At 50.4% G+C, this 20,096-nt stretch overlaps 1 protein-coding gene and 1 pseudogene across 2 annotated transcripts in view; both read left to right on the forward strand.

Annotated features, from left to right (window-relative positions):
* Positions 1–20,096, forward strand: part of Slc45a4 (solute carrier family 45 member 4) — a 69,996-nt gene that overhangs the window by 26,306 nt on the left and 23,594 nt on the right. Inside the window, exon 2 of one of the 2 annotated variants that reach the window (XM_008851049.3) lies at positions 13,415–14,059. In XM_008851049.3, coding sequence (XP_008849271.1) covers positions 13,816–14,059 — 244 coding nt within the window. In that variant the 5' untranslated portion in view covers positions 13,415–13,815. Of the gene's footprint in view, positions 1–13,414; positions 14,060–20,096 lie in introns of those variants that run through there. The other variant, XM_017802701.2, reaches the window with a different exon arrangement.
* On the forward strand, positions 5,036–5,751 carry LOC115067364 (annotated as a pseudogene).

Raw genomic sequence — 20,096 nt, forward strand, 5'->3', positions numbered from 1 at the left:
GGCAGGTTTTTAGGGAATGCAGACCTTTGTATCGGGAACCTCAACTTTTCTTGAGCTGTACTTTGGAACGGAGGGGATGACATCTCCTTCCATAGGGAACATGGGGGAAAGCAGATGCTCTTCCTGCCCAGCAGGGAGGTGGGGTGGTTGGTGCTGTGCAGGTGATTGCAGCTCTGAAAGGATGGACACTGGTCGTGAGTCTGCTCCTTAGAACAAGTGAAGCTCTGGGGACAGACCTTTGCAGCCTGCCCTCCAGAGCTCACCCTGCACCTGGCAGTGCTTTTGACTTTCCAGCCAGGTGGGTGGGAGACCAGGACACGCCTCCTAGTGCAGTGGGGTCGCATCAGGGGCTTGGCAGCCACAGGGCTCTCCTTCGTAGCTCCTGCTTTCTCCAGGTGCTTAGAGCAGGGGGGTGTGTCAGTGAGGGGGTGGTCCCAGTGTCTGGGCGCTGGGGTGGCCTTCGAGATGCAGTTCATCTCAAGAAGGAAGGGTGGTCCCAGCGTCTGGGCCGGGGTGGGCCAAGATCTGGGGTCTATCCTCTAAACAAGGAGGTGTGCCAGTAATAGTGTGAGGTGACCTGAGAGCTGGGGTAAGGGGGTCCACAGTGGGGCCCAGTTGCGTCCCACACCCTTTTACCCAGAGACTGGGGAGCCAAGGTGAAGGATCTTAGGCCAGGCTAGACTGGCCTTGGGGAGAACAGAGAGGTAAAGGTGGTTGCTCTAGAGGCTGGAGCCCTTCACCCACCTTTCCAGTGCCCCTCCCCCATCAATCCCCACCACGCTTGGCATTGACATATGCTGGGGTGGGGGCTGAGCTCCATGGACACTCCTACCCTTGCTGGGTAGCGTGTGGAATGCACCCATTAAGACCTTGGTAAGGAAGCAGCCCTAGGACTTCCTCTTTGGTCAGCTGATTCCACTTTCTTGGGAGCCTATAGTTCCTCTCCTTCCCCTCCTTCCTGACCCTGGGGGTGTGACTAACACTGCACTGCCTTTCTATAGCATGAGGCCGTCTGTGGCTGGCCATCGTCTGTCCTCTTGGGCTTCAGCCCGTGGATAGGACTCTGGTAAACTGAATTATGTGGCATGCAAGCAGGGAGCACCAACAGTGGAGACTGCCCTCTCTGCTGACCACCCCGTGCCATCCAGGTGTTGGGACTCTACCCAGTTGTCTGGCATAGCACCCACTGCCCAGGATGACCTAGTGAGCTGCAGGATGTGTCAAGGGACAAGGACCTTGTGGAATTGACTGATTGGGTGCCAAAGTGCTGAATCTGCCAGAGAGACTTCTCAGTGAATTTCCATTTGTTTTCGGAGGAGGCAGAAGGCAGGCCACTTCCCAGGTACTCATTCTAGCACTGGTGTCCACTGTAGTGAACTGTGGTGTGCCCTGTGCTCATGTTCACATGAAATGCATATAGTGTAGGCTTACAAGTAAGAGGATCCTGCGCTCAGTGCTGCACAGCTCCCCTGCCATTCTGGGGTTCAAGGCTCATGCTTCAGTGTCATGTCCAGGGCAGAGCAGCAAGATTTTCATGAACAGGACAAACATCACTTGGCTGTCTTTGAAATGGCCTTATCTAAAGCTCAGGATTGTGGCTGTGTTCTGATCTTCTTGGTATTTGGAGACAAGGTCTCACTTTGTAGCCCAGACTGGCCTCAGACTTGTGGCAGTCTCGCCCCAGCCTCCCCAGTGCTGACATTACAGGCATGCGAGCATGGGCTGGCTGTAGTCTTCATCTGATTGGAATCTGCAGGGAGCTCAGCTGTGGAGGAGCCTGCACTCTGTCTTTGCAATGGCTGCTGGTCTCCCAGGGTGGCATGCTGCTCTGTGGAAGGACACAGTTGACACCTGGCCTGCTCCGGAGCTGTCCTGCCCTAGCACCTGTACATTACTGGGTGCAGGTGTTTGTGTCCTGGCCTTGCCCAAGCCAGCACCCTTCTGCTAGCTCCCAGACCAGAACCTGATCCTTCAAGGCAGTGCTTGGGCATGGCCATAGGCCCCCTCTAGTAAGAATGGGAAGGTGCATTCTGGCACCTGTCCTGCCACTGAGCTACATCTCCAGCCTAAAATAATGCCAGTGGCTGTGTGTCCCCACATTCAATACGTAATACCAAGAAGACGTGCTTCTACATCTAACATGGGGTATTTTCTATCAGCAGATAACTGTATGCAAAGTGTGTGAATGTTAATTTTTAGTTAATTTCTTTAAAAAAAAAATACTTGTTTGGGGGGCTGGAGAGATAGTTAAGAGCACCGGGTGCTTTGCAGAGGACCCAGATTCAGTTCCTGTCTTCCACATGGAGGTTAACAACCATCCAGTTCCAGGGGATACAACGCCCTCTTCTAGCCTCTGTGGGCATTGCACAGCATGGGCGCTCTTATATACATGCAGGAAAGACATTCATACACAAATAAATATTTTTTAAAAATACTTATTTTTATTTATATGTATATCTGTGTATCTGTGTGTGAATATGTGTATGTGAGGGCAGGTGCCCACAGGAGCCAGAAAAGGATTGGCTCCCTGGCGCTAGAGTTACAAGCAATTGTAAGCCACTTGACATGGGTGCTGGGGACTGAACTCTGCAAGAGGAGCACCTGCTCTTAAGTGTTGAGCCATCTCTCCGGCCCTTCACCACTTTCTTGTGGATATTGGCAGTGACTTGGAGTAAGAGCCAGTGGCTTTGTTTCTTTGGATGAGTCCACCTAATACAGCTCTGCACGGTAATGCTGTGGGTGTGTCCCGGCCAAGCCTGCCATTTTAACAGTCACTTACACTCCAGAGTGGCCATTATTAGTCCAAGGGACAGAAGCCAATGCCCACAGTGTCAGGAAAGTGCCAGGTCCCGAGGAGCAACTTCCTACAGAGCTGGGGGAATGCCAAAGAGTTCCCCCAACACAGAAAATGGGGCCCCTGCTTTTCTCCATAGAGGCAGAACTCACTCGAAGGTGAATGTATTCAGGGGAAGCTGCTCTCTCCTGCCCTGCCTGTGGTTCCAGCTGCTTCCGTGAGAGGAGCAGGGGAGGAGGAAGAGGAAGTGACTGGTCAGGCCCTCCCTCCTTTCTCAGTGAGCTGGTGCAGGGATCTGTGTGGAAATGGGTTTGCCAGGGCCTAGAAGGACTTCTGGCATGCTAAGCCTCCTCAGAGGTCACCTGCACAGCCATCTGGAGAGGCTGGGGCTCCATGTGAGGTCCCTGTGTGCTGGGAGTCATGCTGCTGCTGGTTTGCTGGTGGCCTGCTTTAACCATAGGAACAGCACACATCTAGTCAGAGGCAAAAACCATATGTAACTTTTCCTCATCCACCCAAACTTGGATTCTTTGAGAACGAGGTTTATTTGAATATTTTTCCAAATGCCAAATGGTAACCCTTTCCTGTTCCCCTAGTTTCACTTTCCAGGGGCAGCCAGCTGCCGTCAAACCAAGGTCTGAACATATTAGAAAGAAAATACCAGAAATTAATAGTTCATAAACTTTAAATTGTGCACCATTTTGAGTAGTGTGGTGAAGTCTCTGCTCTCGCCTTACACCCACCTCAGGGTCAAATCCCTCTATCCAGTGTGTACACTATGTGTACTACCCAATCATTAGACACTTGCATGGCTCAGTCAAAGTAGTCAGAGGACTGCAGTGTTGCCACCCGGTGAAAAGGGGAAAGCCCTTAGTAGGCAAAGGAAAGCTGTGCTGACCTTGCTAAGAGCTGCTAAAATCTCTGTCCAAGAAACTGTGAAGGGAAACAGTCCCCTTTGCTGTTGCCTCTCCCTGCAGAAGCTGTTACCGCTGTGTGCTGTGGGTGCTCAGCCACAATGTGTGCGTACAGGAGAAAGAGCACCCAGGCCCTGACGTGGGGCGTGGTATGTGCCCTGTGGGCAGAGGGACTAGTGTATACTAGGTACCTTCCCTCCTAAAAGCATGGGTGTTATCAGAGCACATGTCCTGTAACTTTCTGCCTTAGAACACATTCAAGATCTGGAAGCCTCCCGTCAGCCTTTATATTCAGGCACCGTCAAAGATTCCATTACGTCTTGACAGTCTTTGCAGTGGCTCTCCGTAATTGTGGCCCTGTCTTTGAGGTCTGTTCTTGACTATATGTGTGTAATGTGAAGAAGTTTTATTTCATTTTTTATACCACGTCGTTCCCTCCCTTCTTGCTGGTCTGTCTTGGGCATGGTGGATGATAGAGGCTGAGTCCGTTGGCATCTGCTTCTCCAGGTGAAGTGCTCAGGTTCTGAGCAATGTTTATCTCTGAACTCGAGGCTGAGGCCCCGGGTGGGTTTTAGATCAAAGCTGCTACAGTTTTCCTCAGCCAGCCTGGATGTAGGAACTGCTCATGTAGAAGCTTACTGCAGTTTCCATGGCAGCCAGAGCCTCATTCTGACTCCAGTGGCCTAGACCAGCAAATCCACCAGTACTAGGGCTGTTTAGAACGAAGGGAGGAAAACCCTCTCATTGCCTGTTAATTAAAAAACAAACCACCTCCTGCTCAGCTGGCAGTGCAGATCTGGAAAATAATAAAGACCCCAGAAGAAGCCAGATGATGTGGAGAGCCCTCTTTGGGGCATTGACCTGTTTTCAGTGTGTTTTCCACCCGAGCGGGCTTCTGTTACCTGCTAAGTATTGGATGCTGGCTTAGTCCCCTTAATATTTGGGTAACTTTTTTAGTAGAAAATTGAAGGGGGATTCTGTTTACAAAGGCCTTTTTCGATGGCCATAGTGGCACGGCCTCTAATCCCAGGACTTGGGAGGTAGAGTTAGGAGGATCAGGAGTTCAAGGTCACCCTCAGTTACATAGAAGCTTGAGGCCAGTGAAGGCTACATGAGATGCTGTTGCAAAAAATAACCCGCTTTCCTGTTCCCAGCTGTGGGAAGTTGGCTTGTGGGTTTGTGTGACCCAAACGTTGACAGCTTCTCTGTACCCCGGAGGCAGCTCTATGGCTGTCAGCATGCCACAAAATGGCTATATTGAGTCGTGTCATAAATGCCATAGATGCCATTTGGATTACCACAAGAGAAAGAGTCACGAGGCCCGCAAATGGTCAAAGAAGACACAGAGAGAGAGAGGGAATTGGTCTGCAGGTTGAGCTCTACCATTCACAGTGCTGTGCTGAGAAAAGGTAAATGGAAAAGAAGGCGGTGGGGGGCGGGAATTGGTCTGCAGGTTGAGCTCTACCATTCCCAGTGCCGTGCTGAGAAAAGGCAAATGGAGAAGAAGCACGAAGTGAGGGGCAGCAAACAAGGATGGTGAGGACCTCCTGAGGGCCCGACATGGTCCAGAGCAAACATGGTTAAGCAAAAAAACCAGAGAGAGAAGGCAGGAAATTGGGAAGTCAGTCCCTGTGCCCAAGGAGAAACAGGAGCCTTGACAGTTACTCAGACAGGAAAGAAAAGAAAGAAGCCCTAGAAGAAAGTTACTACGTCTGCTTTCTTGGTGATGGTCTTACAAGAAAACCACCTGTGTGAGAGGCTCATTAGGTTGTGGGCCTGAATTTAAAGAAGCCCATCCTGAGCTCAAAGCCACCCTTGCCTGCCAGTACCTGGTGTGAAAGAGAATCCATCATCCCCTTATATACAGTTCTGAGTGTAATCACCAAAGGTCCAGTTATTGAAGTCAGTGTGACAAGTTGGACCCGTGGCACAAGGATGAAGTAGGTATCGGGAGGGTTTGCCCAGGTTACCAACAGCCCTGAGAATGACGGTCATGAGTGCGGCCTTGCTGGTTTGACAGCGCTTCTACACAAGTATCCCTGATGATTAGCGAAGGCTACAGACCAGTCAGGAAAGCAACCAGTGCTGTGATGTTCCAGAATACTCCCACACAGCTGCACATACGTGCAGTCATCCAAAGCAGTGCTGATAGAGCTCTAAAAAAAATTAAAAAGTAAACAATCCAGGGCTGGAGAGACGGCTCAGCAGGTAAGAGCACTGGCTGCTCTTGCAGAGGACCTGGGTTCAATTCCCACACCCACATGGAGGTTAACAACTGCATATAACTCCAGTTCCAGGGGAGTCTGACGCCCTCTTCTGACCTCCTCAAGCATTGCACAACATGGGTGCACTTACACACAGAGGCAAAACACTCATTAAAAAAATAAGTAAATAAAATATTTACAAATAATCCAAATCCTCTTACGATAAAACAAAATAAAACAAAGAAAACATGCATGTTCTCCACTCTTGGGGGAGAGAGGCCAGAGGAGCCAGACTGAGGCCAGCTGGGGCCTCGAGCAAAACACAAAAAAGTATTTCATTTCAAATTCTAGTGCCTTGCCCTGTATTATTTTTTGAGCGAACACTTGCTACATAGCCCAGGCTAGCCCAGAACTCACAGCAGCCCTCTTGCCCCAGCCTCTCCATAACTGATTATAGGCATAAGCCAGTACACCCAGCTCCCTCTAAACTTGAGTGTTTCACACACACACACACACACACACACACACACACACACACACCCCTTCCTGCTGCTGCCGTTTTCCATAGACAGTGCTGCTGGGCTTGCCTCAGGTTGTGGGCTCAAGTGATCCTCCTGCCTCAGCCTCCCGTCTACAAAGGAAAACAGTACCTAGTGTCTTCACATCATAAAAAGCAGAACCGTGAATACTTCATTTACCCCACATTAAAAGTTCTTACTGGCCTGTGTGCTGGTACACACCTTTAATCCCAGCACTGGAGAGGCAGAAGCAAGCAGAAGTCTGAGATCCAGGCTAGCCTTGTCTACGTACAGAGTTCTGGACTGGCCAGGCTGCATAGTGAGACCCTGTGTCAAAATAAATACATACTGTCATGTAAACTGCCATTGAGGTTTGCTGTTTTACTTTTTGTTTGTTTGGTTTTTGTGTTTTTATTTTGAGACAGGGTCTCACTCTGTAGCCCTGACTGGTCTAGAACTCACTATGTGGACCACACTGGCCTAGAACTCACAGAGATCTGCCTGCCTCGGCCTCCCAAATGCTGGGATTAAAGTTGTGCATGACCACAGCCTTTTTAGGACTTTTGACCAAATTTTAAAAACTTTTTTCAAGACAGGTTATTAGGGTATCAGGCTAGCTTTGAACTAGCTATGTAGCCTAGACTAACCCTGAACTACTTACTGAGCCTCCTGCCTCTGACACCCAAGTGTTGGGATTATAGGCAATAGCCACCAGGCCTTGCCCTTGACCTATTTTTTAATCAAGTCATTTTCTGACTGTAAGAATTCTATTCATAGCTGGGTGGCACACGCCTTCAATCCCAGCACTCAGGAGGATCTCTGTTAGTTCAAGGCCAGCCTTATCTACATAGTGGAGTCCCAGACCAGCAGGGGCTATAGGGAGACCCTGTCTCAAAAAAGAAGAATTCTGTTCATATTTTGGGCAGCAGTCTTTTGTGCGTGTGCCAGCAGGCCTGGCTGATTGGACTTTTCTTATGCTCTGGGTCAGTGAGTTGCCGTCTGCTGCCATTGGCCCCGTGTGCTGGTTTGGCTGTCTCTGAGCGGTGCTGGTGCAGCCTGGGCAGCTGTGTGGGTGCCCATCACACAGGGCCATCTGTGCTTCACAGCTAACACCTTCCCCTTCCTGTTAGTTCCTATACTCCACTGCTCCCCCTCAGGCTCCAGTTAGTGGCCTTTGGCTTTATGCTGATGTGAAGAGGCAGGTACTCCATTCCAAGGAAAGTGTACTTTGAACTTTGATCTTTTCCCAAGCAGTGACTGGTAAGATGCTCTCTTCACACCAGGCAGGGCAGGAGCTGAGGCCCCAGGCATCCAACCTTTGAAGCTTCGAGGCAGCCCACACTCTGGGAGCAGCCTCGAGTAGTTCCCAGGCTGAGTGGCTTACTGAGTTTGACATTGCTGTTGAGTGTTGTGATCCTTATGGCCCCTAAAAACTTTCAGCCGGGTAGCTGGGGAAATGGCCCAGCCAGTGAAGTACTTGTTTTCTGCCTAACGGAGTTCAGATCCTCAGTACCAACATGAATGCCAGGTGAGTGTGGTAGCCCAGCGCTTGGGAGGCAGAGACCCGGATCACCAAAGCAAGCTGACTGGCTAGTCCAACCAGATTAGTCAGGCAAAGAGACCTGCCTCAGTGCATACAGTGGAGAGTAATTTGAACACACACATACACATGTGCGTACACACCACACATACATACATAGGCCTTTGAAAACCTACTCCAGGACTGTGGGCTGAGCTTGGGGTCCTGATCAGAGTCGTCCAGGGGGCTTTCTAAGGACACTGGTTTCAGCCAACTTTTCTGCACAGCAACTTGTAGGAAATCACATGTTTTGGCATCAGTCACCCTCAAATTAGAAACAGGACAATAGAGGAAGTTGTTGGTTGGAACAATTGTCGTTGCATTTGTCTGAGTACATCTGCAGACTGTAACAAAATTGTCACAAGTGCTTGACGGTCGCTGGAGCAGCCTCCAAGGAAAGCAGTCTTCTGTGCCGGGGAAAAGCTGCCTCGAGTATCTGACCGGAAGAAGCCACAGCTTGCTTTTGGACATGTCCACTCCATGTTCCCAGCAGCCTGCTGGAAGCCCTCGGATGCAGAACTGCCTGTGCTGAGAGCAGGACAGCGGGTCCTCCCAGCCTGCTCCTGCTTGTGTTCAGCCTGGGCGTTTTATACCCAGTTGCTCAGAGGAAGCCTTTGAGCTTGATTAGCTAGTGTTGTGCAGCCCTGCGGTGGCATGCAACCAGCTTCCTACAAGGGACAGCTTCCTGCCATAGGAGGATGACCCCACGGGCATTGCACCTGCTTTATGATCTCTGATGGTTCTTTCCTGAAATGTGCTGGCTGAACACTAGGTGCCTAGCCTGTGGTGGGGAATCACGGCTCCGCCCTACTTCCTTCAGACTTCTTTCCTTTCCTGGTTGGGCCCTGATGGAAAGGGCCACACAAATGGAGATAGGGAACACGTAAAAGAAGGCTTTTCACTCTACAGGGTCTGTGTGCCCGGAAAAGGCACAGCCATACATCAGAGACCTCAAATCCGCAGACAAAGAGCTGTGACATCCCTGGCTTTGTTTCAGGGGAGACAGGTGCCTGAGCCAGACAGGAACCTCTAGACTTCGGAAGTGTGGTCCACTGTCAAGTCTGGGAATTGTGAACACATTGTTGTTAACTTGGCTGTTTTCTTATTTTTGTCTGTTCTCAGACAAAAGCATGAGATTGTGAGTTAAAATATAAGAAGCCAGTACTAGCCTCAGTTAGGTGGAGAAGGATCGGAGGAGCCCGAGGGAATGCACACACTCACTGTTCTTCCGTGTCCGTTGAAACCAGAGATGAGGCTGTGGAGGATAGCAGGGCTCCCTCAGGCTCACCCTCTCCCCTAAGTGTGATATTTAAACCTTATTTTTATTAGCACGTACCACCCTTGGCCTTTCCCTGGGCCTTCGAAGAAGGACTTTGGACCCAGTGGCTGTTCCAAGTGGTACCCTGAGGGGAGCTGACGGTCTTCCACAGTGCCCACCTGTAAAACCAGGTTGATAGATCCCTGCATATTGGTAAAAAAATGTGTTGTTACCAGTGAGTTGGTTTCCTTTTAGCAGTTAACATGGCCTCATGTTTGGCTGCTCTTGGAGGGTTAGATGCCTTCTGTGGTGTGAGTGTTCTGGGCTGGCAGTGCCTGAGAGTGTCACAGAGCTGTGTTCATAAGAACAGCTGGAAGGTGCTCACCCAAGTTGGCCATTTTTATCAGTAGATGACAGAACAGGCCTGTGTGAAATCTATACCCTGTTTACCTAGAGCACATGAGCAGCCAAGGCACCCTGTCACATACCCACATGGGGTCCATGAAGACCCCAGAGAGGCTAGACCTGGGGTTGGGGGCTCCGCTGCCTCTTGTCGGGTGAGGCTGCTCAAGAGCTCTGGGGGTGAGGGTGGCTTTCCAGGGCAGGCAGTTGGATGTCCTCAACCTTAACATTATCATGCACTAAGTCATAGAACCCCACTGGGCCCCTGCCATGTGATCAGGCCCAGTGTAAGGGAGGTGGGGTAGGTACCAGGGCATCTGGGGGCTCCTCAACAGCTGACATGGTTTGTCATCTAGCCCAGTAGCTGCAATGGTGTTGGCAGGAACAGGGCTCACTGTCCTGAAGAGCAAAGAATCTAGAAAGGCTGGTGTGGTTTGAGAAGGTGGGGAGAGGCAGGAGGTGCAGAGTGTGGCCATGTGGTCTGAGCCCTGGGGAGTTCGAGCGGCTACAGTAGAGTTTCCCTCATCCCAGAGCTGGACTGGACTGAGTCCCCTCACAGATGATAACACTGTCCAGGTTGGGCTCTGGAGATAGGTGCTACACCCTTCAGGTTGCCCCCCTCTGAGACTGTGGGTGCTGTTAAGACTGCCTGGGGCCTGGGGCCACATCAGAACACTGTGTCAGCTGAATCCTGACCTTGTATCAGTTGTAAACCACTGGGTAGAGGGACCCCAAATACCCCAGGTCCCACCCTTATGTGATGTCTGTTTCCTCTCGTACTCCATAGTACATACTGTGCTCCCTGCATGCTTGAGCCTGGGTGAAATGGAGGTGTCTGCAGCCAGTTCCACAGGCTTGTGCCAGCCATGACTAGAGGCCATGCACCTGCATGAGACCACTATGCTGTGCTGTGCTGGGCACCAGCCGTTCTTACCCAATCTCTCTTCCCAGTAAACTGCTAGGAAACATTGCCTGAGGAGAAGTAGGCATGCTGCAAAGGTCTGCTCTTAGCCTTCCTCAGGCCAGCATGCGGCATGTGGTTCCCAGCTCTGCTCTGTGAAACCTATGACAAGAGTAGGTAACAGCAATGAGGTCAGATCCAGTGAGAGTTGTGAGACCCCTAAGACTTACTGACTCTCCTCCAGGGCAGAAGTCAGTACCCTGTGACCCAGTCACCGGGTCCAGCTTAGAGTACTGGGTCTGCTGGCTTGGTCAGCTGGATATTAATTTTAACACATTGTTAAACAAATACACTGGGTGTGGTAACACATGCCTTTGAGCCAACCCTCTGTGAGTTCAAGGCCAGCCTGGTCTACATAGTGAGTTCCAGGCCAGTTGGGGCTTCAGGGAGACCTGCTCTCAAAAAAAAAACAACAACAAAAAAAAAACCCCAAAACAACTAAATAGGAGCACACACAGTAGAAGCTGTATGTGGCCACAAGGCTTGAAGTATTTGTCATCCTGTCTTTAAAGGGAAGCCCGTCTGGAGTCGATTCAGATATGATAAGGGCTCAGTCATTTAAAAAACCTTTTAATTACACTTTCATTAATTTGTATGTATGTTTGTGGAGTCGGTTGTCTCCCAGGGATTGAAGGCAGGCTCCAAGAGTTTACATTCTGAGTGCTTTCGCTGGCCCAGGCTTGGACATTTTATTGAAACCCTTCAAACAGCGTTCCCCAGCCTTGGGACTGACGGCTGGGGGACCTGTAGTATATACTAGAGGGTATGGGCAGTGTTCCTGACCAGTCCACCCCTGCTGCTGTTATAATGATTGGAATCATCCCTGGTTGAGAACCACTACCTTAGAGAGTGACTCTGTGTTCCCACGCGCGTGTGCGTGGGAGGGAGGGAGGGGTTTAGTTTATCTTATTTTCTTTTTTAATTGTTTTTGTTTTTTGAGGGGATCACATGTAGCCCAAGCTTTACGTGCTGTATATCTGAGGATGACCTTGAACTCCTGGTCTTCCTGCCTCTACCTGCAAGTTCTGGTATTACAGGGGCCACGATGCCTCATTTCTAGAGTTGCTGCAGCGGCTCTGGAGCAAGTCTTTGTGCCTCATCTCAGGTGTGTGTCTCTGAGGATGGACAGCAGTGGGGCAGAGGCCCTGAGCAGAACCGAAGGGGTTAATGCCCATAATGAAGTTGTTAGGACCACTTGCAAAATAAGAGCTGTTATTCCTGCCTGATGTCCAGCTGGCCTGTTGCAGCTTCACAGACCTGCACGGACACATGCCCTGCCTGTCATGGTGGGCGCAGGCAGTGAAATCACAGGCCCTGTATTGATGTTAGACTGGCAAGCTTAGAAGGAAAAGTCATGATGGTCTGTCGAGAAGGACAAAGGAGAGGATGAGGTAGGTCAAGAGCAGAAATCTGCCTGAGCTGGGCGCTGGGCTACTCTCACTGTCCGAAGTGGGTCCTGATAAGGTCTGTGGAGAGAGGAGTGTAAGCAGGGGTGACCCGCAGTGACTGAGGTTCATATGTAGAGAATATTGATGAATGAGCATCTCAGGTGAGGGCCGCGGTGAAGGTGGGAACACAGAAGCCAGTGTGTGGCTGAGAGGCTGAACCTCCCGTTCCTGAGCAAGTCAGGGTGGGAGGAGCAAGCCAGCCAAGGCAAGCATCTGGGAAACCCTGCTCCCATTGGGGCCACCATGGCTTTGCTAGCCCTAGTTCTGCCCTGCGGGGACTCCTGAGCGGGGCTAGTTAGGCCGTTGCTGGTTGAGTAGATATTACTAGGGAGACTTTTATCCAAATAGTCAGTGGGCATGCTTGATGAGCATCAGCCTACAGGTCTACCTTGATATCCAATGGGAGCGCCATCCTGAGTGACTTGGGGACGTTTTTGTAGCATTTCAGAGTTTGGAGGCCACTTCCCAAAGAACATGGATGTGTTCCCACCTTGCTTTTTATTCAAACAGCTAATATCTCTCTCTCTCTCTCTCTCTCTCTCTCTCTCTCTCTCTCTACTATACATTTTTGATGAAGTAAACACATGAGATTGAATTAAGCACAAGAGGAAACAATGCAATCAACACTTGGGGTAGGAGTTGGTAAAGTGTGTACATCTTTGAGTCAAGATTTTGCTGTGTAGCCCAGGTTAGTTTCCAGCTCAAGATCCACCTGCCTCTGCCTCCCTGGTACTGGGATCACACCTGATACCTGAATCCTTTACACATCTATACATCATGTCTAGGTAGAGACAAGTCGCAAGCTGGTCACAGGAATTGGGATGTAGCAGACATTTTAGGATTGGGCTGTGGTTCCACAGTGCCAGCAATGGCACACCTAGGTAGGGAGTCTCTGGACCCTAAAGTTACAGAGTTTGGCAGTATGTATACCACTGTCTAGCTGATATTTGATTATCACTGGGTTGTCCAACCTGGACATGTCAAGGACCACTTCCTGAGCTGCTGACAAGGACCCAGCCTCAGGATGGATTTGATTTGCCTGATGGGCAGTGGGAGTCAAGTCCCTGCTTTGCCCTTTACATTTCCAGGTAGTGCTTAGGAATTCTGTGGTTGTCAACGGTGACCCCTCCCTGCCCAGAGGTGATGCTGTGAACGCTGGTGAAAGAATGAGCATTCTTTTTTTCTTTGTTTCTGCCCACTGTCTCTGGGGTCATTCCCCAGGAACTAGTCTAGTGTCCAGTGTTGTTGGTAAGGAGCAGGGTTCTGGGGGCCACCTGGCTGCTGTGGTGGGCACAGAGGCCTCCCCTGACTGCAGCTCGCCTTTGCTCTCTTGCAGACCCTCCAGCCGCTCGATGGGGATTCACAGAAGACCGCCTGTGTGTGTCAGCTCCCCACCTCTCTGTAGCAAGAGAAGTGACCGCGGTGCTTCCACAGTCACGATGATGAAACTGGTACTAACTGAGTGGCCCTTATGGATTTTTAACTCTAACTCACAGTGAGCCAGCAAGCCATATGTTTACAGTCCAACCAAAAATCTTCTGTGTTGCTGCACGTCTCGTGCGAGAAGTTGAGACGCCTGTTTGTACAAAGAGGAATACAATTGTTATTTGCCGAGGAATGCACCTGCAACAGAAAGAGAAGACATCTTAATTTATCACTGAAGAGATATGATGGTATTATTTATATAGATAGAATAAATATATATTATATATATACATATATATTTTTTTGGTGGTAATGAAAATGGCTCCGCAGAATGCCGACTCAGAATCTATGCAAGTCCAAGAGCTACCCGTGTCCCTGCCGGACCCCCAGAAACCCAGAGACCCAGAGGCTGAGACCCATGAGGAAACCATCAGCGAGGGATCCATAGACAGAATCCCCACTCGCTTATGGGTCATGCACGGGGCAGTGATGTTCGGCAGGGAGTTCTGTTATGCCATGGAAACGGCGTTGGTCACGCCGGTACTGTTACAGTTAGGTAAGTGCAGCTGAAGTGGGGTAGCTACAGCTGAGCGCTCAGCTGTGGCCACAGGTGGTAGAACTGGGGGTCTGAGCAGCCCTGATGGGAGTCCTTGTCTTCTGTTCCCTTCAGTTCTATGACAGACCCTTCCTGTCAGCCTTGCTCAGGAGCTCATTCCTCTGGTGTGGACATTGCATTGCAGGTCCTGGTGGCAGGGTGCTTGGGCAAGCTGGGTGTTGACTGGGTTTGGCCATGTTGGGCACATTGGCTGTGGAGGCTGAAGGCTGTGGTGTGTCAGCAGGCACGTGCTTAGAGCATGCCCAGTGCTGCTCCTTGCCCCTCATAGTCATTGTTGACTTTATCTGAATGTGCTGTGGTTTTGGGTATCTGAAAATACCTCCATTCATAGATACACTCAGGTTGGCATGACAGAGCCCAGGGTGTGGGAATGCCAGATCCCTCCAGGTTGCCACTTAGAGTAGGTTTGGCCCTCAAAGTTTTGTCAGAATGTTTAGTTTTCTCTGTAGACTCAAGAAGTTTTTAAAACTAAATTTGTGAGCGGGGCGTAGTGGCACAGGCCTTTAACCCCAGCACTCGGGAGGCAACGCAGGTGGATCTCAATGAGTTCAAGGACAGCTGGGACTACAGGAGACCCTGTTTCAAAAAGACCAAAAAAAACCTACTAAATTTATGGCTGTTAAGTGCCATAAAAGAACTAAACAAAGGGGCCAAGCAATTTGAAGGCATCAGTTTTGTTCTAGAATTCCATGTAAACAGGATCATTATTTTTTTAATATTATTTTTATTTTATGTATATGAGTATATTGCCTGCATGTATGTAAGTGCATCTGTGCCATGCAATGCCTGCAGAGGTCAGAAGGTATGGGATCCCCTGGAACTGAAGTTACGGACAGTTGTTAGCCACCATGTTGAAAATTGAACCTGAGTCTTCTGCAAGAGCAGCCAGTGCTCTTAACCGCTGAGCCAACTTTCCAGCCCCCAGGATCATTATTTTAAAAATCTATCTGCTCTGGTTGTTTTAGTGTCTCTTGCCACAGCGTACGCAACATCCTTGCAGGATGAGAGCCAGCCACCGCACTCACTGGGAGGTGGGCCACTCGGTACGGGGTTGTGGGTCGCAGCCCATGGGGATATTGCTCTCACTTCGTCCAACACATCCACAGTGTCTGCAGCGGCTCCAGCCCCAGAGCACACAGGTTCCGAGACGTCGCCAACGTCCCCGTGGCCTACCTTGGTCACATACCTTGTGTGCCCTCATTGCTGAGGTGTCAGGATGGCTCCTAGCCGCTCCCCTTTGAGACTCGTTCTTCTGCGTTCACCTCCACCTCTCACTGCCAAAGCCCCCGTTCTCAGAAGTCTCACCAGCTGGCTGAAGGGCTCAGGCCGGACGCACCAGGATCTTCTGAGGGTCGGAGTCGTTGAGCATGCTCACACAGCCGCTCTCTCCTGTTCAGCACTTGAGCTTCTCATCCCTGGGTGCTGTTGTGGGGGCCTTAGGGTCGATAGCCAGCACATCTGTGGGATGAGTGAACACACATACAGTGACCCTCACACACACTCTGAGTGATCTCTCTCTCTCTCTCTCTCTCTCTCTCTCTCTCACACACACACACACACACACACACACACACACAGAATGACCACACACATACTCTGAGTGGCCCTATATAACACACACCATACACATGTGCACACATGCAGGACATTTTGAGAGTGCCCATGGGAGAAAGAAATGCAAACCCTCTTGGAGAGGACATGCACTCTTAGGGGAAAGGTGGCTATCGGGTCGGAGGGCCTCGAGGAGAGAGGAAGGTCCTTCAGTGGCTAGCCCAGTGAGGATGAAGTTGGGAGGTGGGTGTCAGGCTTACCTGGTGTTTGGTTGTCCTGTCGAAGCATACAACCTCCTCCAAAGGTGCAGAGCAAGTCGGACCAGCATGGCCTTCAGTGCTGGCCTGCCTCTTCCCTTACGGTAACAGAGACATGACTCAGCTGCAGGCTGCAGAGAGCAGCTGTCTGGGAACGTTACTCCTATGCTTGGCTTCGTGGTGCGTTCGGTATGTTGTTGCTGACAAGATCTCAGCTGCTTGCAACCGTCACTTTATGAGTGGCGTCCTGTCTCCATAGCCTTCGACACTTTCGGTTGTTAGGTTTTGAGTTTTGTTGTATGAAATTCATTGAGCAATTTTAGATAATTAAGGATTATAAATATTTTAACGTATATTAATTTTATTTTGTTTGTTTTTTAGATTTTGTCTTTTATTTTTGAGAGAGGGTCTCATGGTACCCAGGCTGACTTCAAAGTCTATGTAGCTGAGGATGATCTTGAGCTCCTGACCCTCCTGCCCCCACCTCCCAGGTGCTAGGATGACAGGTGTATATCACCACGCCTGTCTTCTGTTACACGGAAGCACCAGGGAGGACCGACCCTAAATGGAATCCAGGGGACCCTTGAGCTGCCCACTGTGGTCAGCAGCCTCTGAGGTGCCCAGTGGTGTTGACTTCTTGGTTACTATGGTCTTGTGTAGTTCTCTAAGTAACCGGTGCTAATCAATACGCCAGAGCAACCTTAGAGGGTGTCACTTCTGTGGTTAGGTTCATATATGTATGGCAGGTGCTATGCCACTGAGCTGCAAACCAGCTCTGGTTTTTATTTTTTGTTTTATTTTGTTTTTATTTTATTTTGTGTTTTTGTTTGTTCGTTTTTGAGGCAGGGTCTTAGTTGCTAGACTGGCCTTAAACTCACTGTGTAGTCCAGGAAGGCCTTTAAATTTCAGTTCTGCCTCAGCCTCCTAAGCAGCTGGGATTATGGGCCTGTGCCACCCCCCCTCAGTGATTCTGTCTTGCTAGGGTTCTGTGCTCTCTGTGTAGGCCTTCCTGGCTCACACAGTTCCATGAATCGAGCTGCCTTCTTGGAGAAACTCATGGCAAGAAGGAGGGAGAGCGCCACCTGGGAGCCAGCAAGTCAAGAGCTTGTGAGGGGCTGGAGAGATGGCTCAGCCTCTTGCAGAGGACCCGAGTTTGATTCCCAGCACCCACGTGGTGGCTAACAGTCATCCATAACTCCAGTTCCAGGAGAATCCAGTTCCCTCTTCTGACCTCCAAGGGCATTGCAGGACATAGGTGCACTTACACACATGCAGACAACATGCTCATACACAAAAACATAATAAGATTTTTTTTTTTTTGGTCTTTTTGAGACAGGGTCTCCCTGTAGCCCCAGCTGTCCTGGATTCACTATAGAGACCAGGCTGGCCTTGAACTCACAGAGATCCACCTACCTCTGCCTCCCGAGTGCTGGGATTAAAGGTGTGTGCCACCACACCCGGCAATATTTTAAAAAATTAATAAGGGAGCTGGAGAGATGGCTCAGCAGTTAAGAGCACTGACTGCTCTTGCAGAAGACCAGCATTCAATTCCCAGCACACACATGGCAGCTCACAACCATCTGTAACTCCAGGGGATCCAGCACTTTCTTTTGACCTCCGTAGACATTGCATGACACAGGCTCACCTATCTACATGCAGGCAATACGCTTGTGCACACAAAATAAATATAAGTAAAATATTTTTAAAATAAATAAAAGAAGCTGGGCATGGTGGTGCACGCCTTTAATCCCAGCATTTGGGAGGCAGAGGCAGGCGGATCTCTGTGAGTTCAAGGCCAGCCTGGTCTCTATAGTGAATCCAGGACAGCTAGGGCTACAGGGGGACTCTGTCTCAAAAAAAAAAAAAAAAAAAAAAGTTGGGGGGGGTAGGGACCGGCATGTTTGGCACGCCTTTAATCCCATTATTTGGAAGGCAGAGGCAGATGGATCTGTGTCAGATCAAGGCCAGCCTGGTCTACCTATGGAATTCCAGGCCATGTGGGGCTACAGTGAGACCCTGTCTCAAAATAACAACAAAGTAGGGGCAGTAGGAAGTTTGTCGTTTGTCTTCAGCTCAGTTTCCCATAGGAAACTTCCCGGTGGGAGGGCAGCAGGCAGAGACCTGTGAGCAAAGCACTAGCTCACACCACACCCTTGGAAGTAAGCAGATGAGGTGGGCCCGGTCCAGGAACAGCCCAATAAGCCAAAGTGTGCGGGGCTGAGCTTCGGCAGTTCTAAGGTGCCCTGGTGTTGTCCTGCAAGTATACTTACCCAGGGCAGGGAGTTGTCTTTTGTTTTTAAAATGTCACTGGCCTAGCTGCTAGGCGAACCTTCTTGTGGGGGCAGACAGGCCGGAGCGCTCCATGGAGAGGAATCTGTAGCTTGCTACCTTGGGACTTGTCAGAGGTCGCTGTGACCATCACTAGCTGTGTGGCAGGCTAGCTCCCTAGTCACTCTGGTGCCTGTGTTTTCTCTGCCTTCTGACAGCTCCTTGCACTTCCACAGGGGCTAGGATCAACGAGGGTTTCTCAAGCCGGTGTCCTCTAAGCTGTTGCCCTCAATGTCCTGTGCCCTGGATGGTGGTAATGGCTGACTGTACTGAGCCTGACTGTATGGGGGTTTCCCCATGTCAGCCTTCAGGGAAGGCCTGTAGTAGAGGAGGCTCGGGAAGCTTGGTCTGGACAGAGGGTGGTGTGGCCAGCCAGCCACCCTTCCTTCTGTGATGAATCACACAGCATTTTCCTTTATGGTAACAACTCAAGGCCCCTTCTAGATTCCCTGTCATTTCCATTATTTGCTCAAATGGATTTGCAGATTTCCATGTCTCTGCAGTAGTGTTGGAAGGTTTGGTTTCCCTCAAGCAAAGCTCACTTGGAGAAGCCTAAGACCTCCTTCATCCATTGCTTAACTACCTCCGTGGGTACCCACATCTCTCTTCTGAAAACACCAAGTTGACACATCTGAAGTGCTTAAACCAAGTCTGGCATGATGTGAGTCCCTTGCCGTGATTGCTGTCCTTGCCCTTTCTCCTGCCTCTGTCCTCACCTGGGATCCCAGCCACAGGCCCAGGACATTTTGCTTAAGTGTCAGGAAAGTGAAACCCAGGAAGGGCGACTGGAGGGCTGCAGATTGAGCGAGGCCACGGCTGTTTAACTCTGAGCTCACTGCCCTGATTCTCTGTCACTGTACCATATAGCTCAAGCAAGTGACAGGCCAAAGCTGATAGGTTTTCTCATGAGAACCTCTGGTTCCTGTCCCAACCCATGTGCCCAGCCCCTGGCAGTGCAGGAGTGTGTAGAGAGCTCATCCTTGTTCTTAACTGCTGACACTGGAGCCTTTTATTTAGAGACAGGGTCTCTTTAGCCCAGGCGGCCTGGAGCTCTAGATCCTTCTGCTTCAGATTCCTAAGTGCTGGGATTACAGGTATGTAGCACCATACCCACTCCGTAGCATGATCTGTATGTGTGTGTGGCATTGGGGATCGAACCGTGCTGAACAAGTGCCCTACTGCTGAGGTGCGCCCCTAGCTCTCTTTCTCTCTTGTATGTTTTTTTTTTTCATTTCCAGAGGGTCTCAGTTTTCCAGGCTGGCCCTGAGCTCCCACTGAAATGTTGGTAGGTCTTCGGCTTGATATCTTCCTGCCTCTGACTTCTAGACAACTAAGTTACGGGCCTGGCCACCAGGCCTTGCACCTCAGCTCTTTTGCCTTTGACCCTGGAGCAGAAGTTGGGTTCTGCCTACCCACCCTGAGCCCTGAAAGCCACACAGCTCTGCTCTCCCTGTAGTGATGTCTCCTATTCTCAGGAAGCTGAACAGGAAAGCTGTCCCTGTTACACTCAGCTTGGGACTGGCATCCAGTCAGTCACCTGCTTTTCTGAGGGAGCCCTTGACTCCTAGTGCCAGCCTGGTGCTGGATGGGCTATTCTGCATTCCTGGGTCTGGGAGGAAGTCCTTGATGCAGAGGAGGTAGGTAGGTATGCTGTGGTGGGCAGGCACAGGGCTCAGATGCCAGGGACCTGGCTAACCGCAAAGGGGGTGAGACATTTCGTGACACTGGAGGGCTCCGGGCACCGTTGTCCTTGAGGCAGGCCTAGCCTCACCTACCTTTTCCAAGCCCCCTCTCAAGGGATGACGCTTTTAAAATAACCCCATCTCTGTGTGCTGTTTTCA

Source organism: Nannospalax galili, unplaced genomic scaffold, assembly GCF_000622305.1.
Source record: "Nannospalax galili isolate Female #2095 unplaced genomic scaffold, S.galili_v1.0 scaffold525, whole genome shotgun sequence".
In the NCBI taxonomy this organism is placed as follows: Eukaryota; Metazoa; Chordata; class Mammalia; order Rodentia; family Spalacidae; genus Nannospalax; species Nannospalax galili.